We start from the raw sequence: 19656 nt of genomic DNA on the forward strand, positions 1-19656 counted from the left end.
CTGTAACCTCTCTCTCTTCCTCTGGCCCTGTGCATAGCACTGTTAGCTCCACAATTCTGACTCCACTCTTTTTTCTTTTTTTTTTTGACAACAGAGAATCCACAGGCCCTCGGAATGATTAACGATCTCGAAGTGCTAAGGTCCGTTTTGTTTGGAGATTGTCCTTGTCCGTTAAGTTCACATGAAAGGGTGTGGTTTAATTTGTCACGGGCCGTCTTTCAAGACAGGCTTTCCCCTTTCTTCAGCATGCTACTTGGTCAGCAGTCTCTGTGGGATTCTTGATTGCTGCAGGCACGTCTTCCTGTCTGGCAGGAACTCTAGACGAATGACAGAAATTACAAAGTGTCATAACACGCAGGTTTTTCTCACTTTCAGTAGCCTTTGTGTGTTGCATGTCCAAGCGTAGTCAGCTGTCTACTTTGACGTGGATTTTGCAAATAAAGATTTTATATAACCATAAAGAAACAACTGTGATATTTTAAAGGAACCCATCTCTGGATTCCTTTAAAATATTTGTTTTTGTTCCAGAGCCATTACTAAATTGTAAAACACGCTCTCACCAGAAGAAAATCAAAAAAATGTTCATAATCTGATCCGACCATATATAGACCCCCACATGGGACACCGGGGACTCAAAACTATGAAGGAATTTTAAATTAATCTCACTTCATGGTTTTGTGGCTGAACGTTGGTTGCAACCTGCAACTACCTCCTCACTCCTGTGCTTGGAGGTTATAGGTGACAGATGAAGACACGTTTTGACAGATTCCCCAGCAGAGAGTTTCAGTGGGTAAAGGGGCGTTCACCGCCAAGTGTCAAACTAACAGCTGCGTAAAGTTACCACAGACGCACGAATGGAAAAAGGAAGATGAACTAATCTGCAACAAAGCAAGAGCAAAAAAAGAAAAACGCCTGGAAATACACAAGCAAAAATCATAAAATAACAAACCTTAATGAGTTGTTATCTGCATAAACTGGATGGTTGTTTTGTAGATGTGAAAGCCAGAGCCTGTGTGAACGTGACACATTGACGAATATTGCATAATGAAACGAAAACGCCATTTATTTTGAAAGGGTGGCGCGGAAAGGCAGCTCCTGTTGCATTCAAATTGACAGCGCTTCACTAACTGATCGCCCTGCCCTGCCTGAGTTTGCAGTTGAGTGCACCAAGGCAGCACGGCTGTATTATATAACTTTAATGTACTCACGGTTTAATGGCGCAAAAATCGGATGACTGCGCCTCCGAGCTGTCGATTCTCTGCGGATTTATACCGAGATCGCGGGCGAATGACTGATCGATCCACTTTTTTGTTTTCCTCCAGCCATTAAAAGTTATCGACAGATCTTGCGAAGCGGCGGTGGATCCCTCCAGCTCCAGCTAGGTCAGCGACGCTGTTGTTTTTTTTTTTTACTCAGAAATATTGTGGAGAATGTTTTTCTGCCACACGAGGAGCGAGGCAGCGACACTTCCAGCTGATATTCCACCACACAACCGCGGCCACTGCAAGGAGGGGTTTTTATTTGAGAGCTTGAGGACATTGCGTTATTTCTCACATTTTTTCCCCAGTTTGGACTGACGGGAGATGACCTAACGGGTGGAGTCCATCCTTTATTTTTCACTACAGGTACGGGCAATTTTTTGCACTTGATCACTTGTCCTCTGTCGCTGTAGGAATATTGAGCGGGGTAAAAAAAAAACAAAAAAAAACTGTCTGTTCCGCCGAGTAGGCCGACGATGAGCGTCCGAGGCGCTGCGTGACGAGCGCGCTGTCAGCCCTGCACCGTGTGACACGGTGACAGTATCGCCACCAGCGCGCAGAGAAACCGTCCCATTTGCTGTGTCTGTTTTTTTTTTTGTTTTTTTTCCTTCTTCTTCTTCTTTGCGTAAGAACTAGAAAATGTTGCACAAACTTCAACGGACCGGCTGCTTATCAGCCTACCCGGCTTTAAAGGCGTGTGACCGTGCAGTTTCCCATCATAGCCAACAGGTTGCACTAATTCTGCAATAGAGTGTTTGGTGGGAAAAGTACAGTACAGCAAGTGAGGAAACTCCAAACTTTGTTTTGTAATATCCTAAAGACCTTTTTTAGGCTACTATCTCCAAAAGGCATCGCCGCAATAAGGTCAACTTCTGCATATTGCTGCTTTTTACTCTTTAGAGGCGGCTATAATGTATAATGCGTGGATAAATGGCGAAACCTGTTACCAAAACAAAAACAAACAAAAAATCCACCTGGTAGTGCAATAAATCTCTCTCTCTCTCTCTATAATCATTTTTATAAAGCCTGGAGAGCCCCACAGGATGCCTGCAAATCCTCTGGTCTTTACCTAAGCAGTAGGTGTTGCAGAGCTACAAACCGCTGCCCATATAGCACCATATATGATTTCTATATGCAACTATATGGAGAAGTCTTTGCAGAATGTCATCGCTGTAGCTTGAGGCAGAATAAAACGCTACCGGTCGGCGTCGCAACATGTCCGGAAATTATCCGTGCGTCACGAGCAGTGCTTTATTTTAAGCTTCAGTCTTTAATTTGAAATTTTACCTCGCATCAAATTGCCGGCCAAGTCCCATTTACGCGAACCGTTTTTTCCGCACGTGTGTCTGTAGCGTTTATTCGGTGGCGCTGACTTTGAAACAAAAAAAAAAAAGGCCACAGGTGACAACACCCGCTCGGTTAATCGGTGGATGCTGCTATTTTTATGACCCTGTGTTATTTAAATTGGGAACAGTGTAAATTGACTTTTTGACTGGCGTGTTAATTTGTTCTTTCTTGCAAATGGAGACAGATTGACGTCTCCTCCTGCAGCAGACAACCCAGAGGCCCATAGTGGGTTAATCTCTCCGACGCATGTTTTTGCACACACGCTCAATGTATGTGGGACATACTCGCTGCGCAACTCCCTGTAGCAAGTTGTGCCTGGGCATGTCTTGCGTTTCACAATTCTTCAATTCTGAGTGGGCAAACTTCAAAGAATGAACATTCATATTCGTGTTATGTAATGGCTGTGGCTGTAGTGCTGCCTGGTTTGTGCCATTTGTGCCTCTGCCACATTGTTCCAGTGTGGGTGTGAGAGCAGGAGATGGCCTGTTTGATGGGGCTGCTGTCATTTCTTGAAAAACCTAAATAGATGTATAAGAGGACGGTGTGGGCAGAGGTGCAGCAGTAGGCGGTGCTTTTAAACCGTGCAGCAACATTTTTAATGCATGTGTTTCAAGACACATTTATTTATATTTCAGTAAGCTTTTATTATTTTTATTTTTTTTGGCTATTACAATAGCTACTGGGTATGTGTCATCCTATTCAGTATCAAATTTGATCTTTATAACCTTTTGTGTGTTTCTCTTTTGTGTGTGTGTGTGTGTGTGTCTGTGTGATGTGCCGTATTTGATTCACCTTCCCCCTCCTCACCGTGACGCTCAGGATAAAGAAATGGATCAGAGTGGATTTAAGCGCAATGGTAATAGAGACGACAGCCTGACATTTGGGGAGATAGAAGCCGAAATAGGCAGAGATATAGCTGACACGCCTGGTTCACTGCTCCAGTCTGCGATGCATCTGCCCGCCCAGAGCTCCGTGCCTCAGCCCACGCTGGCCCCGAATGGACGCGGTGGAACCAAAGAGCAGGGGGATCTAGAAGGCCTCTTTGAGTCCCCTCAGCATCACGTCCTGTGTGAGGGGTCGGACATGAAGGAGGGTAAAATGTTCAGGATGCAGAAGCAGCAACAGGATATTGGTTTAGTCAGCATGGGGGACAACTTGCCGTTGTTGGATCAGAGTATTTCCAATCTGGAGCAGACATCCACCGCTGTCATCAGCACCTCAGTCAGCTCTGTCCTGGGAAACCTCCCCCTGCCTGATCTTTTTCCCCAGCACATCAAGCAGGAGGGGATTTCTTTTCTGGACAAGGACTTGGGAACTTACAGTGGACACACAGGCACATGTGATTTGGATGCCAACAGCAGCCGCCTGATTGAGGATACTGAGATTTGGCAAGACCTGGACCTTCCTAATTCGCTGCCAGAAATCAGCGCTTATGAGTTGGATTCCGAAGTGGCACACTTGGATAACATCCTAAACGAGAGCAGCGACGGTGGCGGTCCTGTCAGCGCCTTGCTAAAGGAGACAAAGCATCTCCTAGGTAACAGAGAAGACTCTGCCAGTGTGAACGGCACAGACCAGCAGCACCATCCCATACACCATCATCAGCACCAGCAGCAGCAGCAGCAGCAGCAGCAGCAGCAGCAGCAGCACCTTGTTCAGCACCAGCAGCACCAGCTTCACCATCAGCAGCCTACCGCACTTCTCTCCAGTGTCATCATCAAGGAGGAGAAGGATCCCGATGAGGCTTTCATCCACATCCGAACTCCTGGCGTGGTCAAACAGGAGAAGCAGGACGGTGCCGGTTTCTGCCAATCACAGTGTCTCCAGAACAGCATGAGCTCTCTTCATCGAGGTGGAGACCCCATGTCCTCCGCTATGGCTGCTGGTGCAGGACCTAGCTACCACTACAGAGCCAATCCGCCCTCCACAGCGGGCTTACAAGACCAGAAGCCTTTTGGCATGTACTCAAACCTGTCTCTGCTGGGAGACAGCTGGGCCAGGGACAAACGATATGGAGAGTCATCCGGGATACAAAATGGCAATGACGGGCTCCCCTCTGCCGCAGCGTTTTCTGTCAACTTCTCCGGGTAGGACTCATGGCTTTATTCTGCTCTTTTTGCTTTGTTTCTTTGTTCTCATTCATGGCAGCACTGAGTTTGTGTTAATTCGCTCTAACGGCATTGGCTGTGTTTTTACAATGTTAAAATATTTAATGTGCAATCTCAGTTTGTGGTGAGAGTACCGTGATCTATGCTCTTTTTGAGCCTTCTTTGACCAGGTACATTATAGTTTTTCATATTGCAATGCAGCTCCTAAAAACAAAATTACCTTTCTGCTCGATGCTCCTAAAATCAGTTCACTTTCAAAATAATATCCCAGGACAGTGCAGAGCGACTTGGAAAGTGCGTTTCACTGCACGTAACAGTCTTCAGTAACTAAAAAGGTTTTGCTGTGTATTTGTCTGTGACATTCTTCTGTGAGGCAATTGTTAACACCCCAGGAGTGCAGGGCATCTGGTGCTTATCACCTCCAATAGGCAGACACAGCAGGGTACAGATACCTCCAATTTATTATCCACAAAGCAGCGCTTTTTTAGGGACACCACAGCAGATGAGAGACAGCGATGCAATTTACTCACAGGATTGTTGTGAATGGAGACAGATCTGAGAAAAGGTGCTGAATTATCTGACAGCCTACAAGGTGGCGGGAGAGAAAATAAGTGTTTTGCAATGAGGAGGTGAAGATATTAATTTCTGCTGAGCTGAGAAAAGTCACCTCAAGGAGATCTCATGTTTTAAATTACAGCTTTGTGGATTCCATAGCCTAGAGCATTTATTTAATTTTATTTTCAGATTTTAAGTCAAATGGACTTAGAGGGAAACTGGAACGCGTCATAAATATAAATGTGTCCGAGCTCCATCCATCTGGTATTTTTCCAACACTGTGCTGTAAAGCGCTGTCCGTTGCAGAGATATCACAGAGTTACGTAAACTTATCATCCTACAGGAAATGATTCATTGGCTTGACTTGATATGTGCACTGCGAAGGATGCGGTGTGGTCATGTTTAATGCGAGGGAAATTAGTCCTCAGAGAAGGGACTTGCGTACGTGCGGGCAAAGAGGGTGAGAATGAAAAAGTGTCTGGCCGACACACCTCGCTTCAGCTTGGAAGTGCCATCTGATAACCGAACCAGCTCTGAGTGGAACGTTGAGGGAGAGATTTATTTTTCAGTTTTATGAGCTTCTGTGTGAACTTCGGTTGAAAGGGCAGATCACAAGATGGGGTTTGATTAATGCAGAGTAATAATGTGAGTCAGTTGTGTCCTTCTGAGAGAGTGTTCGGCTCATTGTGGTTTGTAAACAAGTGATAAGTGAACATTGGTTACACTGATGCACGTGTAATGCCATGCAAGGTCTAAACAGTGCAATTTACAGACTTGGAGAGAGTTCAAACCACTCACAGTAACGTGCCAATAAAATGCTGAAAGTAAAATGACCTGATTATGGAACGCACACGGTGGCTGAAATTAAATATTCGCAATTACTTTATTGTCTGAAATGATCAGAATGATCAACACTTTCCATTTAGCAATTACCAAATATCCCATGAAACCGCTTTTATTATATTTTTGAGATAACCCCATCAAGTCAAATTAACGGAGGGTCAATGTACAATATAGACCATGACATCAACGTGCGTCGACAGCTTTTCAGTGTTGAATCAGTCGGCCAGGGTGATCGCTCTGATTGGCTGTTCAGTTTAGCAATCCAGTGCACTGGAGGATCAAACAGGAGGGACAAAAGTACACAAAATGACAAAGTTCTAAGGTCACAAGCAGGAAACAACATGATTATCTGGAATGAATAAACAGCAGATCTGCTGATCTCCAGGATTCAGGAGAGACCAGCTGTGTACGATTGTTATACCCGAGGATCAACAATTTTTTTAACTTATCAGTTAACTAGGATAGTGACAAATGTTTAAAAATATTTTCCTTTTTTTTTTATTTTTCTCACCAGCAGCCCTGAATTAATTGGTTATTGTGTCAATCGGACGTTTGCAACTAATAATAGTTTTCATCACAGTTTTTAAAATCCCCAAAAAGTGGCAAAAGCTATGATAATGCCACCATAACTCCAATATTGTTTTGTTAATATAATTATATAATATTAATATGCAGTTTTGCATAAGGTAGAAGATTAATAATCCAGTCAAATTAACATCTGATTCTGATTTCTGACTCAATACTTACACTGGTAATGGCACGTCTCATGATTTAATTATGAGACATGTCTCAGCCCATGCATCGATGGATAGTCCTCCAGCCAGTCTGAGCAACGAAGAGCGTGCCATTGATTGATTAAGACATGCTCCACAAATGCTTTAATCGCCATTTTTTTTTTGTAAACAAATTCAACTCCGCCGTGCTCAGGTGATGGGAATGACTGCGTCGTCGCTTTTGCTCTTCTGTCCATAAATAAAGTGTGATCTGGTGTTTAATTAAACTTTTAGGCGATATCTGCCCTTTCAAGATAAACAATATGTTGACAATTAGGAAGGTGGCTAAAGATTATACTAATTTCGTCTTCGGCGTGTCTTAACTGTAGACTGTTGAGGTTCACTTTTCTAGACGAGGTATCGTCGTTACATGGAGTGCTATTGCTGCGCAGGTAATTGCTTAAGGGAATACAGAGAACTTGTAAATAATATAAGCCAATTAGGTTAAACATATAGTCTAACATTCGCGGCTGCTGTCTGTAAAAGTGTGCTCTTGCATTAGATTGCATAAGTAAATAAATATACCTCTGATGCTACCTGTAGCACGAAAAAAAGAGATGGAAACAAGAAAACTGACTTGCTCCCTGGTTACATCATGTAGCATAGCAACTGAGTTCATGTGCTGCACTGTACTGTACATCACTGAGCCCACCTTCCTGTTCTATGGGAATTTACAGCACAGTAAAACACTATTTGGCTCGATCCCATCGCTTGGATCCAGCTTCTTGTTACATAACTGATAATCAAACAGACAAATGCTTCAGGGCCAATGCGCACACAGGCCGTTGAAAGATTCATAAAAAAAAAAAATTACAAAAATTCTTCTCATTAAGCAGATATTCAGCTTTTTCAAATTCATTTAATTATTCAACAGAGCACATTTATCAGTACCACTGCTTTATGTTTGTTGCACAGCTTAATCTTCCCGTCTCTGTTTTAATCACTCCAAATGTTCTCATGGTTACAGTAAGAAGGGTTAAAAAGCTGATGTAAACTCTCCTCTGTTGCTGTGCTGCCTGCACCGTGTCTATGTGTGTGTGTGTGTGTGTACACACACTGGGAGGCTCGGAGGCCACGTGTGCAGATCTGCTCTGGTGCGCTTCTGTCTCTCTTAAGACTGTCAGTCACTTTTTTCTCCTCACCTACTCACCCCCGATGGGCCCCTGAGAGCTCTCCATATTTCACAGAGGCATGCAAAGGCTGTACACATGAAGAAGACATGCAAACACCCACAAACACCCACCCACACACGCACACATACGTACACACACGCTCTTACGTGTGCTGCAGATGGTGCATAAGTCAGAGCAGACACATCCTTTTTGCTTGGAAAATGTGCTTTTTTGGTAATTGAATGTCAAATCAATCTTCCTTTTTTTTTTTTTCTAATGCATTAAAACTATTTGAACACGGTGTTCTGCCAGGCTGGGATTTGGAGATGCTTTGCATTAATGTTGTCGCACATCAGTGGACTTCCTGCTGCTTTTGTAGCTCTAAGAAGATGTGCACAGGCAATGGTTTACATCGCCTTTAAGGATTTTTGTTGTTTGATATACTTTGGATACAATGGAATAACTTTTTATTTAGTGATTCAACTCTGAAGGGGCCATTTTAGCACATTAGCTACTGTATGGAGGCCACAACATGTTCTGAAGGATATATGTTGCTGATAAACCGCTATAACATACAGTTTGTTAAACATATCATTAACATTTTATTAGAGAAAGAAATATTTAGAGGAATAAAATATTTTAGCTGTAGCTAGTAGCTCGTATTATTCATATTATTCACAGTTGTAAAATCTAAAACACAAACATGTGTGGATTGATATTCATCGCTGGTGGGACCATGATTACAGAGTCATTGATGATGGCAATTTTGATGCACAGGATGAGGAGGAGGAGGAGGATTATTATCATAGCTCCTAAGCAACACTCAGAGCTTGGTGTGAGCGTAGCTCTAGTCGTCTGTCTGGCTTGATGCATTACAGCTGCATATTTTTGCGTGCTGTTGCTTGCGTAGGTAACCGAGATATCATCTTTTGAGTTGTGAATGTGCTGAAAGGTTTGGTTTCTTGGGTTCGAATTTACTAAATAAAAAAATAAAGCTGAACACATGTGAACACGTTATTTCCTGTGCAATACAAGCCAACTGAAAAAAGTTGGGTGATAAATTCTCATTGGTTTTTGAGCTTCTTTGATGATGAGGATTAGACTGTGATTTTCTATAATATTTAATTTATTTTAACCCGCCTGCAGCATTTATTATTTTGGTCTTTTCATCATGTTAATATTTAAGATTTCCCGTTAACATGAGATTATGAGACTGCTTTTACACGTGACACGTAGGTGTGCGTTATATTTGCGTACCGGGAGTTTTGAGTCCTTCTGTCAGCCTCTATAGTCATTTCACTACAGGTACCGCAGCCAAAAAAGATAAAAAGAATCCTGAGCATAAACTAGGTCAGCGTCTCGTCTGTCGACTCAGTTTCACTAGATTTGTAATCTCAAAGATTACGGCACTCTCAATCCATTGTTTGTTTGAGTTTTTGCTGATTAAAATGTCTACTGATAGCCTTTGCTGGATGCGGGGGCTACATTACACTTCACCCTTCATGGCATCTTAGAGTTTAATTATCCTTCACTTGTTTATTCCCCCAATCTTTCGTCGGTTGTTTTCATTCTCTGGATCGGTTCTTGCGTGTTCATGTGAGATCCAAACATATGGGCTACGCGCTCCTTAATGTGCGTCTGATTTGGTCGTCACCGATCCACTGAGAGATCGTGTTGATCCCATATTGCTGCGGTTGCTCAAATAGACTTCATTCGTGCGGCCTGAACTCACTGTGGACAAGCTAGCTCACATCATCAGCCATTCATTAACAACACGCTCTTTCATTCACTCCATCTTGTAATTTCTCTCTCTCTTTCTCTCTCTCTGTCTTGGGTCCCCCTCCCTCTCTGGAGCTTACTGTACTGAGTGTTTGAAGTAGGCTTTGGTCGGGGTCACTGTAGTGCAGTGAGCCGAAGGAGGTCCAGGCCAGCAGCCAAGCTGTTTTCTTTTTTAAGGCTGTTTTGACGACTGCCTGCTTATTTGTGCTGGTGTTAGGCGTGGTGAAATTATCAAGTCTTATGAAACATAAGTTGGATTTAAGCTCTTTTACAGGATAAAAATAAATAAAATCTAGGCTCCATTTACCCTCTAGCTACCGTGCTTCCAATCAGATCTCATTCTGTGTATCAGGATGGATTGGATTGCAGTTTGGTGTAACTCAAAACCGAATTTCTTGATTTTGGACAACAATATTCCTCATTCACAGGATGAGACGCTTACGTAAACTCTGAAATCTGTTTAAATTCTGCTTTGTTTTCATACACGCAGTTGCAGTATGCTCTGTATACACAGTACACCTACATACATATGAAAATACATTGGGTATATACACGGATTGATGATGATGGTGGATGGAAGCTAGTCGGGAGGCGTTTCCTGATATAGACTACTGATACTCAGAATAGAACACCAGATCTTTTATTCTTTTTCTGAATTTGGTGATGGCTATCTGCATTATGCTTTATAGTTCCTGTAATCGCATATCTGTTTGTTGTTGACTCACCCCACTTTGAACTTACTGTGACTAACTTACCAGAAAGCCAAAGAAGAACTGGGGTGCACCACCGAGCCCATGACCTTCTGGCCGACACCTCTGCAGCTATATTCACGTGAAAACAGCTGTGGGTGAAGTGTGATCGGATATGTCTAGAGTGAACGTAAATATATCCCTGACTGCTGTTGCTCACTGTTCTTCATAAACAGAGGACTGAGCTTGTTATGTTTGGCAACAAGTCCATCAGGAAATAGGAAGTGCGGAGTCTAATGTCTACAGCGGCCCGGGCCCGGGCCCGGGCCACGGCCCCGTTTGCTCTTAAACTTTAAACATTTTGACAAATCCAAATCAAACGTGACAAGCAGGGTTTTGAATCAATTCAAAAAGCTGCAAGAGAAATTTCTAGAATCAGTTCGATGCATCTGAGGGTTTTCCACAGGAAACTGGTTAGTGGAGGTGGTACCTTGCAACGTTGAGAAGGTCCCCTTGCATTTCCCCAACCAGTTAGCTTCACTGCAGCTTATAATGATGATGTTAGACAAGGGCTGTCTAACACGATGCTCAAGTCATTTCTGTTTATTTCTTCTCCTGTATGGAGGCACCAATGTGCTCTAATTTTCCATCTGTCTTAACAGGATTGAGTTTAAGCGTCTACAGAAATAAAATATCGTGGGATCCTGCCTCCTATGTTTTAAAAGTATTATCCTTCCACCATCTTTCTGCGTTCCTCCACCAGCTTTCCATTTTCCCTTATCTGATCCAGGAGCAAACACAAGAGTATTCATGAATTGTGTCTTTTATGATGTTGCAGTCTGAGGAGAATAGAAGACTTAGAGCACAACAAACGCTTTTAGGGACTTTTTAAGAGCGGCGTTGTAAGTCTTGTAAATTCTCTGACATATCTTTTCTTTGTGATTTATGTTGCAGGAATTTCCTACTTTCCAGTTGCTCATCACTGCAAAAAAAAAAAGAAAAAAAGAAAAAAAGAAAATAAATCCTCATAGCAGTTGGGCACCGTGCCATTGTGTGTTTCTTTTGCACGCTGTAATGTTATCCATATTTCTGCGTGCTTGCTAAACTGTGAGATGTTTCGCGGCTGTGTTTATTTTGCACAGCCTGTCTGCCCGAATGTGGGTCATCGTCGCCTCTGTGATCATCTTTAATCTGCCCTCACCGACTCAGCTAGGAGGCTGTTAATCTGTTGAAGGAACACAAACTTTCCACTGCACACATTCCTGGCCTTCTCAGTGTTTCTGAATGGGCTAACAGAAAATGCAGCGGGGGTGTATCAGGGTGTGGTTGACGGCGTCTACCGTTAATTCATCTGTTTATCAGTTTGTATTCCGTTAGAGTTTAATCAAGGTCTTGGTCACAGTATTTTTTAAGTGTGAATTTAGCCTTCAAACTGTGGAACAGTTTATTTTGATCCTCTGCTGGGGTTACTTACTCAAGCAACAAGAGTCATGTAGAAGTTTTCCCGCCACTTGATCGGTGTCAGCAGGGGGCCAGAGTTACCAGGGAGACTCTCAGCAAGGGGCCGTGGGTGGGTTCAGACCCCTCTAGTAGCAGGTATCCGACCTGCTGAAGTAAGAGACACTTGATGAAACGCTTCCAGGTTCTCAGCTGGTTTTCCTTTGATTTGAAATGAAAAAAAAAAAAAAGCCTTCAGTGCCATTTTTTTTCGAAGATGGAAAAAACAAACATTTACTAACTAACACAAGTGTTAGTAGTTTCAGATGTGTGTACATTGCAGTTGTCGTTGAATACTCGGGACAGAGGATGCTGTCATGCTAAGCTAATCTACAGATTTAAAAAAACAAAAAACATTTTTTTTTAAACATTATATTTGTAAATCTGCGCGCACATTCACATGCGGGGAAAAAAAAACTTGCACCTTCGGGCTTCGTTGCTGCAGGCGTTCAGCTGGCTATGTTATATCTTGTCACTAGCCAACGCAGAGGACCTTGTGCCGTAGGCCTGTCAATAATTTACCTGACCAAGGTGACTGTACATGTGGAGGCAAACATTCACCCTCTGAAGCTGCTGTTTAGACTTACACCTTGTGTAATCTTATGGTCCGTGCCAGCTGCTTTGAGGGAAAACTTGATAATGGCCTCATTTTACCTTGGTCAAGGGGCCGTTAATGAGATTCAGTGCAAGTTTACCCTTAAAAGCCCCCGGCGACCCACTTCTTGTTAAATGTTTGCTGACTGACTGCTGCATGCTTAAATACAGCTTCATCCAGAAATTGAACCAAACCACTATTGAAAGCTGTGGCGTGGATCTGTTCAGTCTCTCAGCTTATTGGACCAGATAGTAAATCAACATCAATCCTAGTACTCTAATATATTTTATATTGTCACATCTTGCACACAAGCGATCTATTGTGATTGGGTTACTGTGCAGAGGACACACTATTTGCTCGTTCAGTGTGGGTGTACTTTTCTGAACATTTTATTCAGCTGACGAGGTTTCTGCACAAACTAAAGACTTTTCAAGCACCCATCAAACTTTGGAAACTGTGGCAGGCCGACAAGTTTTTTCTAGGATACTATTTGTTTAAGAGATCTTCCAGCTTCTCGAGTTGGAAATTCGGCCAGGATAACTGCATGTGTGTTTATGTGAGCGAGGTCGGACTGACATGCCCTATCAGCTTGTACATTTTGCACAGCCATTAATTTAATATGTTTCGATCACTGTGCCAAAGCACTTGTTGTCTGATAACAAGTTCTATGCTTGCATTTGTGTTTGGTTATGGGGAAACTGCTTGAGTGGGGTTGCGCTAGTGCAGCATGTATAAGTATCAACCATATATATATGGACAGTGTCTCCCCATTTAATTGCATTGGCCTGGAGATATGGGCAGCACCATGTTGCGACTTTGGAGCCCGAGTCTGCACCGTGCGGTCCGAGAGTGGAGCCACGCAGAGCTGCGATATTGAAAAAAAAATTTGACGTGTATTTTAGTGTTTTTGTTTGGCGCAAGTCCCATCCACTAACATGGAGCTTATGACCTATACTGCAGCCAGTCACCAGGGGGAGCTCTACTTGCTTTGGCTTCACATTTCCGCCGTCCATCTTTATACAGTCTGTGGTATCGACACTGACCGAATCAGAACAGGTTTGACGACGGATAGGTGATTGGCTGACTGTTGATATCAATGGTAGATTCGTTATTTTCCTTTTTCAGTTCTCCCATTGGCTAAAGTGATATTTCATTAATCCTGGTCGACTTTGCTACTTGAGCTCATTTACTTGTCTGGGAATATTGACCCACCTCTCAACAACCATTCTGTCATTCTTAAAAATAGAAGCCCCTCTGTGTCTGGAGCTCGTCTATTTTCAGCTCAGCCAGTGCTAAGGCCGGTCTACTATTTTTGAAAGTGCTTTAGCTTGTGATGATATGTTGCTGGAAATTGCTGTGTGTTACAGTCTGTCAATTTTGTCTTGCCGAAGCAATGTTGGAAACGGACCTGTGTGTTGAAAGAAGCATGTCAGCCATGTCGTATATTGTGTATTTATTGACATGAGTTGGACATAAATCAAATCTTAGGTTAGTTCGACTCTGTTTTTTTGATCTTGTGATTCTTTGGAGTTGTCATTAGAGTTGGGCTTTCATTATAGAGAGCTAAAGTACTGCCTTTGGTCTGAAAATTGATTACAGTAGTCGGTGGCAAGGGACACATCTTTGTTCCCGCCGTAAATTTAATCGATTGTCTTGGTTGACCACTAAATGACAAACAGAACTTCCCCTAATTAAATGTTATTTAATTAGGAAATTTGTCATTTACTGTATTCAGTCATTATTTAGCAAGGACAGTGTTGCATATGATTTAATTCATTGGCTTGTGCTTGTTTCGATCAAAAAATCTGCCCGAATCTTTAAAATGGAAACGGAAATCTTGTGGAAACCCAGCAGATTTCTCTCTCAAGATGCTTGCGCCCACCATAACTGAGGATGGACATAAACATGGCTCTGTGTATCCCACATGTTTAGCGTAGTCAATGATGACGACAAGGCACGGTGGCCGTGACGTTGCCTTGTTCGCTCAAAGCAGCTCTGTGCCTTGCTGACCTGCTAGCATCACCATAGATGTTGTTTGATGTGTCTCGGACAATGTATAAAACTTAAGTTATGGTTCAATTAATGTGTGATTTAATGTGTGACATTTTAGAACTAAACCAATCATTTTAAACTAATAAATAACATTAAAACCACACAGTGCTCTGCTCCAAGTTGTAAGGAAAAAACTATTTTAGGATTAGGGCCCCTTGTGCAATAGTTGCATACCTGCCGTGTCTTCCACTCCTACAGTCGACCAAAGAACATTTTTTCTTGAGTACCTGCTTAAACCACAGAATAATTAACACAAGTTTTGGGCTACACAAACCAACATGTACGCCCACGCTGTATGCTCTTCTTTTTCGCCCAGAGCTGTTGTTTTTTGATGCCACCCACTTTAACTACCTTCCTTTGCCACTTCAAGTATCTCTCGCTGCCGTCATTGCTCTCTTGTCTCTCTGCTCAGCCCCCGACATTGCACCATAAATCCTTCATTGCACACAGGGAACAGCTGAAAATCATACCCATGTCCTTTGGCTTTACCAGGGTTACTCTTCTCCAGTAATGCAGCGGTAAATTGAAAGGCTGGCAAATAGTGGTCACTACGTGTCACAGTAGCCTTGAAAATAAGAGCTTGACTCTCTACAGGTGGCAGTGAGAGCTGCAGGGGCTATTCCATGCCCTGCTCATACTTTATTTCTGTCGAACACGCTGAGCAGGTTCAATGATTGCCAGCAATAAATCAGCTACTTGACATTTACTGCAACAGTATGGTATGGGCCACTTGGCCTGTTTCTTTCTTCTGTAAATTGTATGTGATAAGTAGGACACTGCAGACCCGTGTAAGGGAAAGTTTCACTATATTTATTAAGTAGGACACAACTAAAAAATGGATTTTTGGGTCGGATACCGAATGGGGTTGCATCTTTTTCCTAATTTGCTTGACAATACATTGTCATTTTGTCATTTTTTTTTAATACAACATAAAATTTTATTTCTACTATTTGTTCTTGTTATTGTGCCCCAACAAACAACGTCAATGGCAAAGCTGAAGTAGCTGCATAAATGAATGAAAGCAAGTTTCCTCCAAACTGCTTGGAAGTGGTGCTAGACCACTGCAGTAGGAAGAACCTCGCATCATTGTGGCCATTACTCATCTCTATAGATCTGTCATCAAGCCTAAATTTAGCAGAGTGGCCTCCGTTTCTCAGGAGCAGAGATTCAAATGATTCCATCGCATCACGGCAGCAACGGATTAGTTCTCACTTTGTCATTTGCTTCCTCTGTTTTGAGAAAGGTATCTTGGTTTGGAGCGCAGCCCAGCACGGCCTCGCGTTGTGAAATCCTGGCGCATGTACAGCATCCAGCAGAGGCTGGTACTGGTTTACCTGGATAGCTCGTAGCTACTGACCCTAACGGTGCTCGTTCTCATCGTGCCGCAGTGTGAATGATCCAACAATCCTCTTAATTATTCAAACTCAAGGCTACACAATGTGTTGCATGTTATGTCATTTGACAGCTCTAGATAGAATTCCTTCCTTGTTGCCACTGCAGGTAGTTTATCCAGCCCACCACATGCCGCTACGCTCTGCAAAAGTGCACCAGGGCGATTCTAATTCTGTACGAGCACCACGTCTGCTTACAGTCTTATCTAACTGGACGAGCAGCTTCCTGAACTTATAGGCTTACGTCTGATCTGATTCCATCTTACTGTCATCACTTTCTCCGTGGACAGCCGTAACAGAAAGTAACAACTGGAGGAAATGCCTCCACGTTTAGATATATAAAGGTAGGCAAGGTGTGTATTTATTTATCCGCCCCGACAAAAACACATTAACAGAAAGCTCTCGTGTGTTTCTGAGAAAAAAAAAAAAAAAGTCCTACTTGCTGATTGGTTGGATCTGTTTGCTGAGAATTTGGTCAGGGGTAATTTGCCAACACCCCCCCCCCACCCCACCCCCCCCCCCCCCCCCCCCATCTGGTTTTTCATGTCTTTGTGCTCAGGCTTGGAAGTCGGCCAGCCAACAGTTTTATGTAACAATGTTCACTGCTGTATTCAAGCAGGCTGTAGCTGCGAATCACTGGAGGTCTGGTATTGGCCTGCTATGCATACCTTGAATGAACCACACAAGATCATTTAGCAGTGTGAAATGGAAGGGTTCATATCACAAGTAAACATGTACTTGGATTGTCCATTTAAGCATCTGTCATATACCTTTACTCTTTCTTTTTTAATTTATTGTTTCCAAAGTTGCAATGACTTATAAGGCGTGTGTTGACTTTTGAGCCACACACTAACAGCCATGTGTTTTTTTAAGCAGACAAATTATTTGCAGAGTGTCTACTAGCTTAGGGTACTAAAGAACTGACTACTTAATCCTCTCTCACATTTAAACAGACACAAGAGAGTGTCGTAAAATCTAATCTGATCAAAGTTGATTAATGTTCTGGAAGTTTAATTTACTAATCCCTACAGGTGTATTCTGATAAAGTAAATGATTAATTATGGTGTCATTTACGTTATCACGAGCTGCCATGCACACCCTGACCATCTGGAATCGCACTACTCCTGATTGTCACACTCTCAAGTTGATTTTCTTGTTAGAAATACATTTTTAAATTAAATTAAAAGTCCAGAACGGAGATCACAGCTGGTAATCTGAGACTGAGCTGGCACCTGCAAGACCAGCTAGTCCACCTGTTCCTGTGTAACTTATTGTTTCTTATTTAAAAATCTTGGCAGAATAATTTAAATGATGTAATTCCAATGTGTCTGTGCATCAGGTTTCAGGTTATCTGCACGTCTGTTACTGTGAAGACAAAGCATTCAGGGAATACGTTCTTACAAAGTTTGTAAGAAAGTGTCTTTCAGGTTAGGATGATGAATGGGGACATTCACTGGTTGACAGAGGCAAACAACGGCAAGGCGGTAATTCTGTGCCGTTTGGCTTCATGCAATAACCACAGCTGCTTATTGGTTGTAATTATTTTAGTCCACTTTGTGTGTACGTTTACACAGAACCGCTAACTAAGCAAGTTGTTATTAGCTATTCCAAGGTTAATGTATGAGGATATGTATGTGGTAAATAAAACAATGCAGAGGGATATCAGCTATTCATCACATAAATGCTGAAGCTATACTTTAAATTCCAGCTTATGTAATACCACGGTAGCTATTATACCGTATGTTACCACTAAAGCCAGACGTGTGAATCATAGAATTTACGTGGAAATTGGAAATTTCGGTGACGCTGATATAAATGAGTGCAGCAGAGAGAGGTAGCATCAGGAAACGAGCTGCAGCCATTGCAGTGGGGACCGGAGATAGAACAGCCACCTCTGCCGTGGAGCTCGGCCCGCTTAGCCTCTACAGAAGTCAGGACAAGCTACGAAGGAATGAAACATTCCGGTTCAAATGGGCTGTGTAATACGAAATCCACAACTGCACATGTGTTTTTTCCACCTGTCTGGCATCAACATGTAGCAGAAGCACTGAAAATTCATCTAACCTTTTTATTTATTTGTTTCCTGTTTTTTCTGGCCAAAAAAATAAAATTTTCTTGTTTCTCCTGTGACTGAAAGAAGAGGAGGAGGAGGAGGAGGAAGAGGAACTCTACTGTAAATGGGCCATAATCCAGATGGGCCAAAATCTGCAGCTTTCCTTCCTCTTCTAAGTTATTTCTCTCTGTTTTTCTCCAGTACACTCGAACTTTTGTTTTTATCTCATTTCTCTCCTCCCCTTCATTTCATTTCATTTAGTTTGAAGCTAATGTAATTTTCTCTGAATTACCAAACTCCTTTTTCATTTTTTTTTTTTTTTTTTACACGACTTTTATTCTGCAGCTGTAAGTTGGTGCGCAAGGCTCGGCTTTATTTGTCTTCTCTGCTTTCATGTTGTTTTAGAGTCTGTTATTTCTCTAAAGCTGTAGACCCAAGTCTGCTCTCACTGGAATTCCTGAGAGGCTTACGATCTCAGAAGAAAGAAAAAAAACAGAGGAAATATGGTGGAAATTCTTCTGTGATCAATCCCAGTTGAAACAAAAACAAAGAGCCAATTGAAGGCGCTTGTGTTCCAGGGCGGCGGCGGTGAGCACTACGGACAAAGCACTAACCGGTGTGACATGGTGTTTGGCATATGTTGCTTCAACTGGCATCTTACGGGATTTAAAGGATCTGCTACTAAAGTCTTGAAGCCAGACATCACACCTTGCTCTCAGACGTCTTGTCCATGCCGCAGCATGTCGGAGACGTTTTGTTGGCGTGCAGTCAACCTAATTGGACAGAATTTGTTTATTTATTAATGCAACCGGACCGTCTAGCTGACCAGATATTACATCAGTATGTCCCTAATCTTAATCCCAGAACAATACTACTGAATGGTAAATTCATGAAATTGTCAGTTAAAGTAGTTTTAATGATTCACTTGTTAAGCCATGATACATCATCCAAAAAAGCAAAAAGGACGCCAACAAAACACTTCCGGCCCCATATGCAGACGCTTGGCTTACTCAATATATTGTAACGGTACACAGTAAATAAGAATATTAATTAAAACTTTTTTTTTTACAACCTGGACCTTATTTCTAGCATAAAATACGATTGTTTACTCACCCATATAACTTTTGAGTCATTTGCACTCGTTCAGGAGATAATTAGATCAGCGTATGTCCATATAGCGGGCGTGACTGGGGCACCGACACGGCGTCTAAATAACGCATTATCTGCCGCGAAACTCGTTCATTTCAGCAATATTTTGTTATCGTGCACTAGTGCTATTCCCCGTTGAGTCCGGAGTTACCTGTTATCATCATCCGGGGTCTGTAGATTGACCTACAGACCCCGGATGATGTCTTCTGACCTGGATGATGTCATCTCTGAGCACCACGCGCGGCTTGTTTACGTGTAATTTGCTACTGCTAGTTTTTTGCAACATGGCTGAATATTTTTCCGATTCTGAGGTTGTGGACGAACTATAGCATAGCAAATTACAGGTAAACAAGCCGACCGTCGGATGATGATAACAGGTAACTCCGGACTCAACAGGGAATAGCACTTCCCTGCAATTTTGCAATTTTGCAGCAGATAATGCGTTATTTAGAGG

General features: G+C 42.5%; 1 protein-coding gene across 2 annotated transcripts in view; it reads left to right on the plus strand.

Moving 5' to 3' along the window:
• The first annotated feature begins 1146 nt into the window (after window positions 1-1146).
• LOC311502911 (glucocorticoid receptor-like) overlaps window positions 1147-19656 on the plus strand; it is a 59439-nt gene continuing 40929 nt past the window's right edge. For both annotated transcript variants that reach the window (XM_084565355.1, XM_084565356.1), the window contains exons 1-2: window positions 1147-1625; window positions 3426-4693. In XM_084565355.1, the coding sequence (XP_084421481.1) occupies window positions 3435-4693 (1259 nt within the window). In that variant the 5' untranslated portion in view covers window positions 1147-1625; window positions 3426-3434. The remainder of the gene's footprint in view (window positions 1626-3425; window positions 4694-19656) is intronic.

This window comes from Chelon labrosus (genome assembly GCF_963514085.1).
Source record: "Chelon labrosus genome assembly, chromosome: 17".
NCBI classification, from domain to species: Eukaryota; Metazoa; Chordata; class Actinopteri; order Mugiliformes; family Mugilidae; genus Chelon; species Chelon labrosus.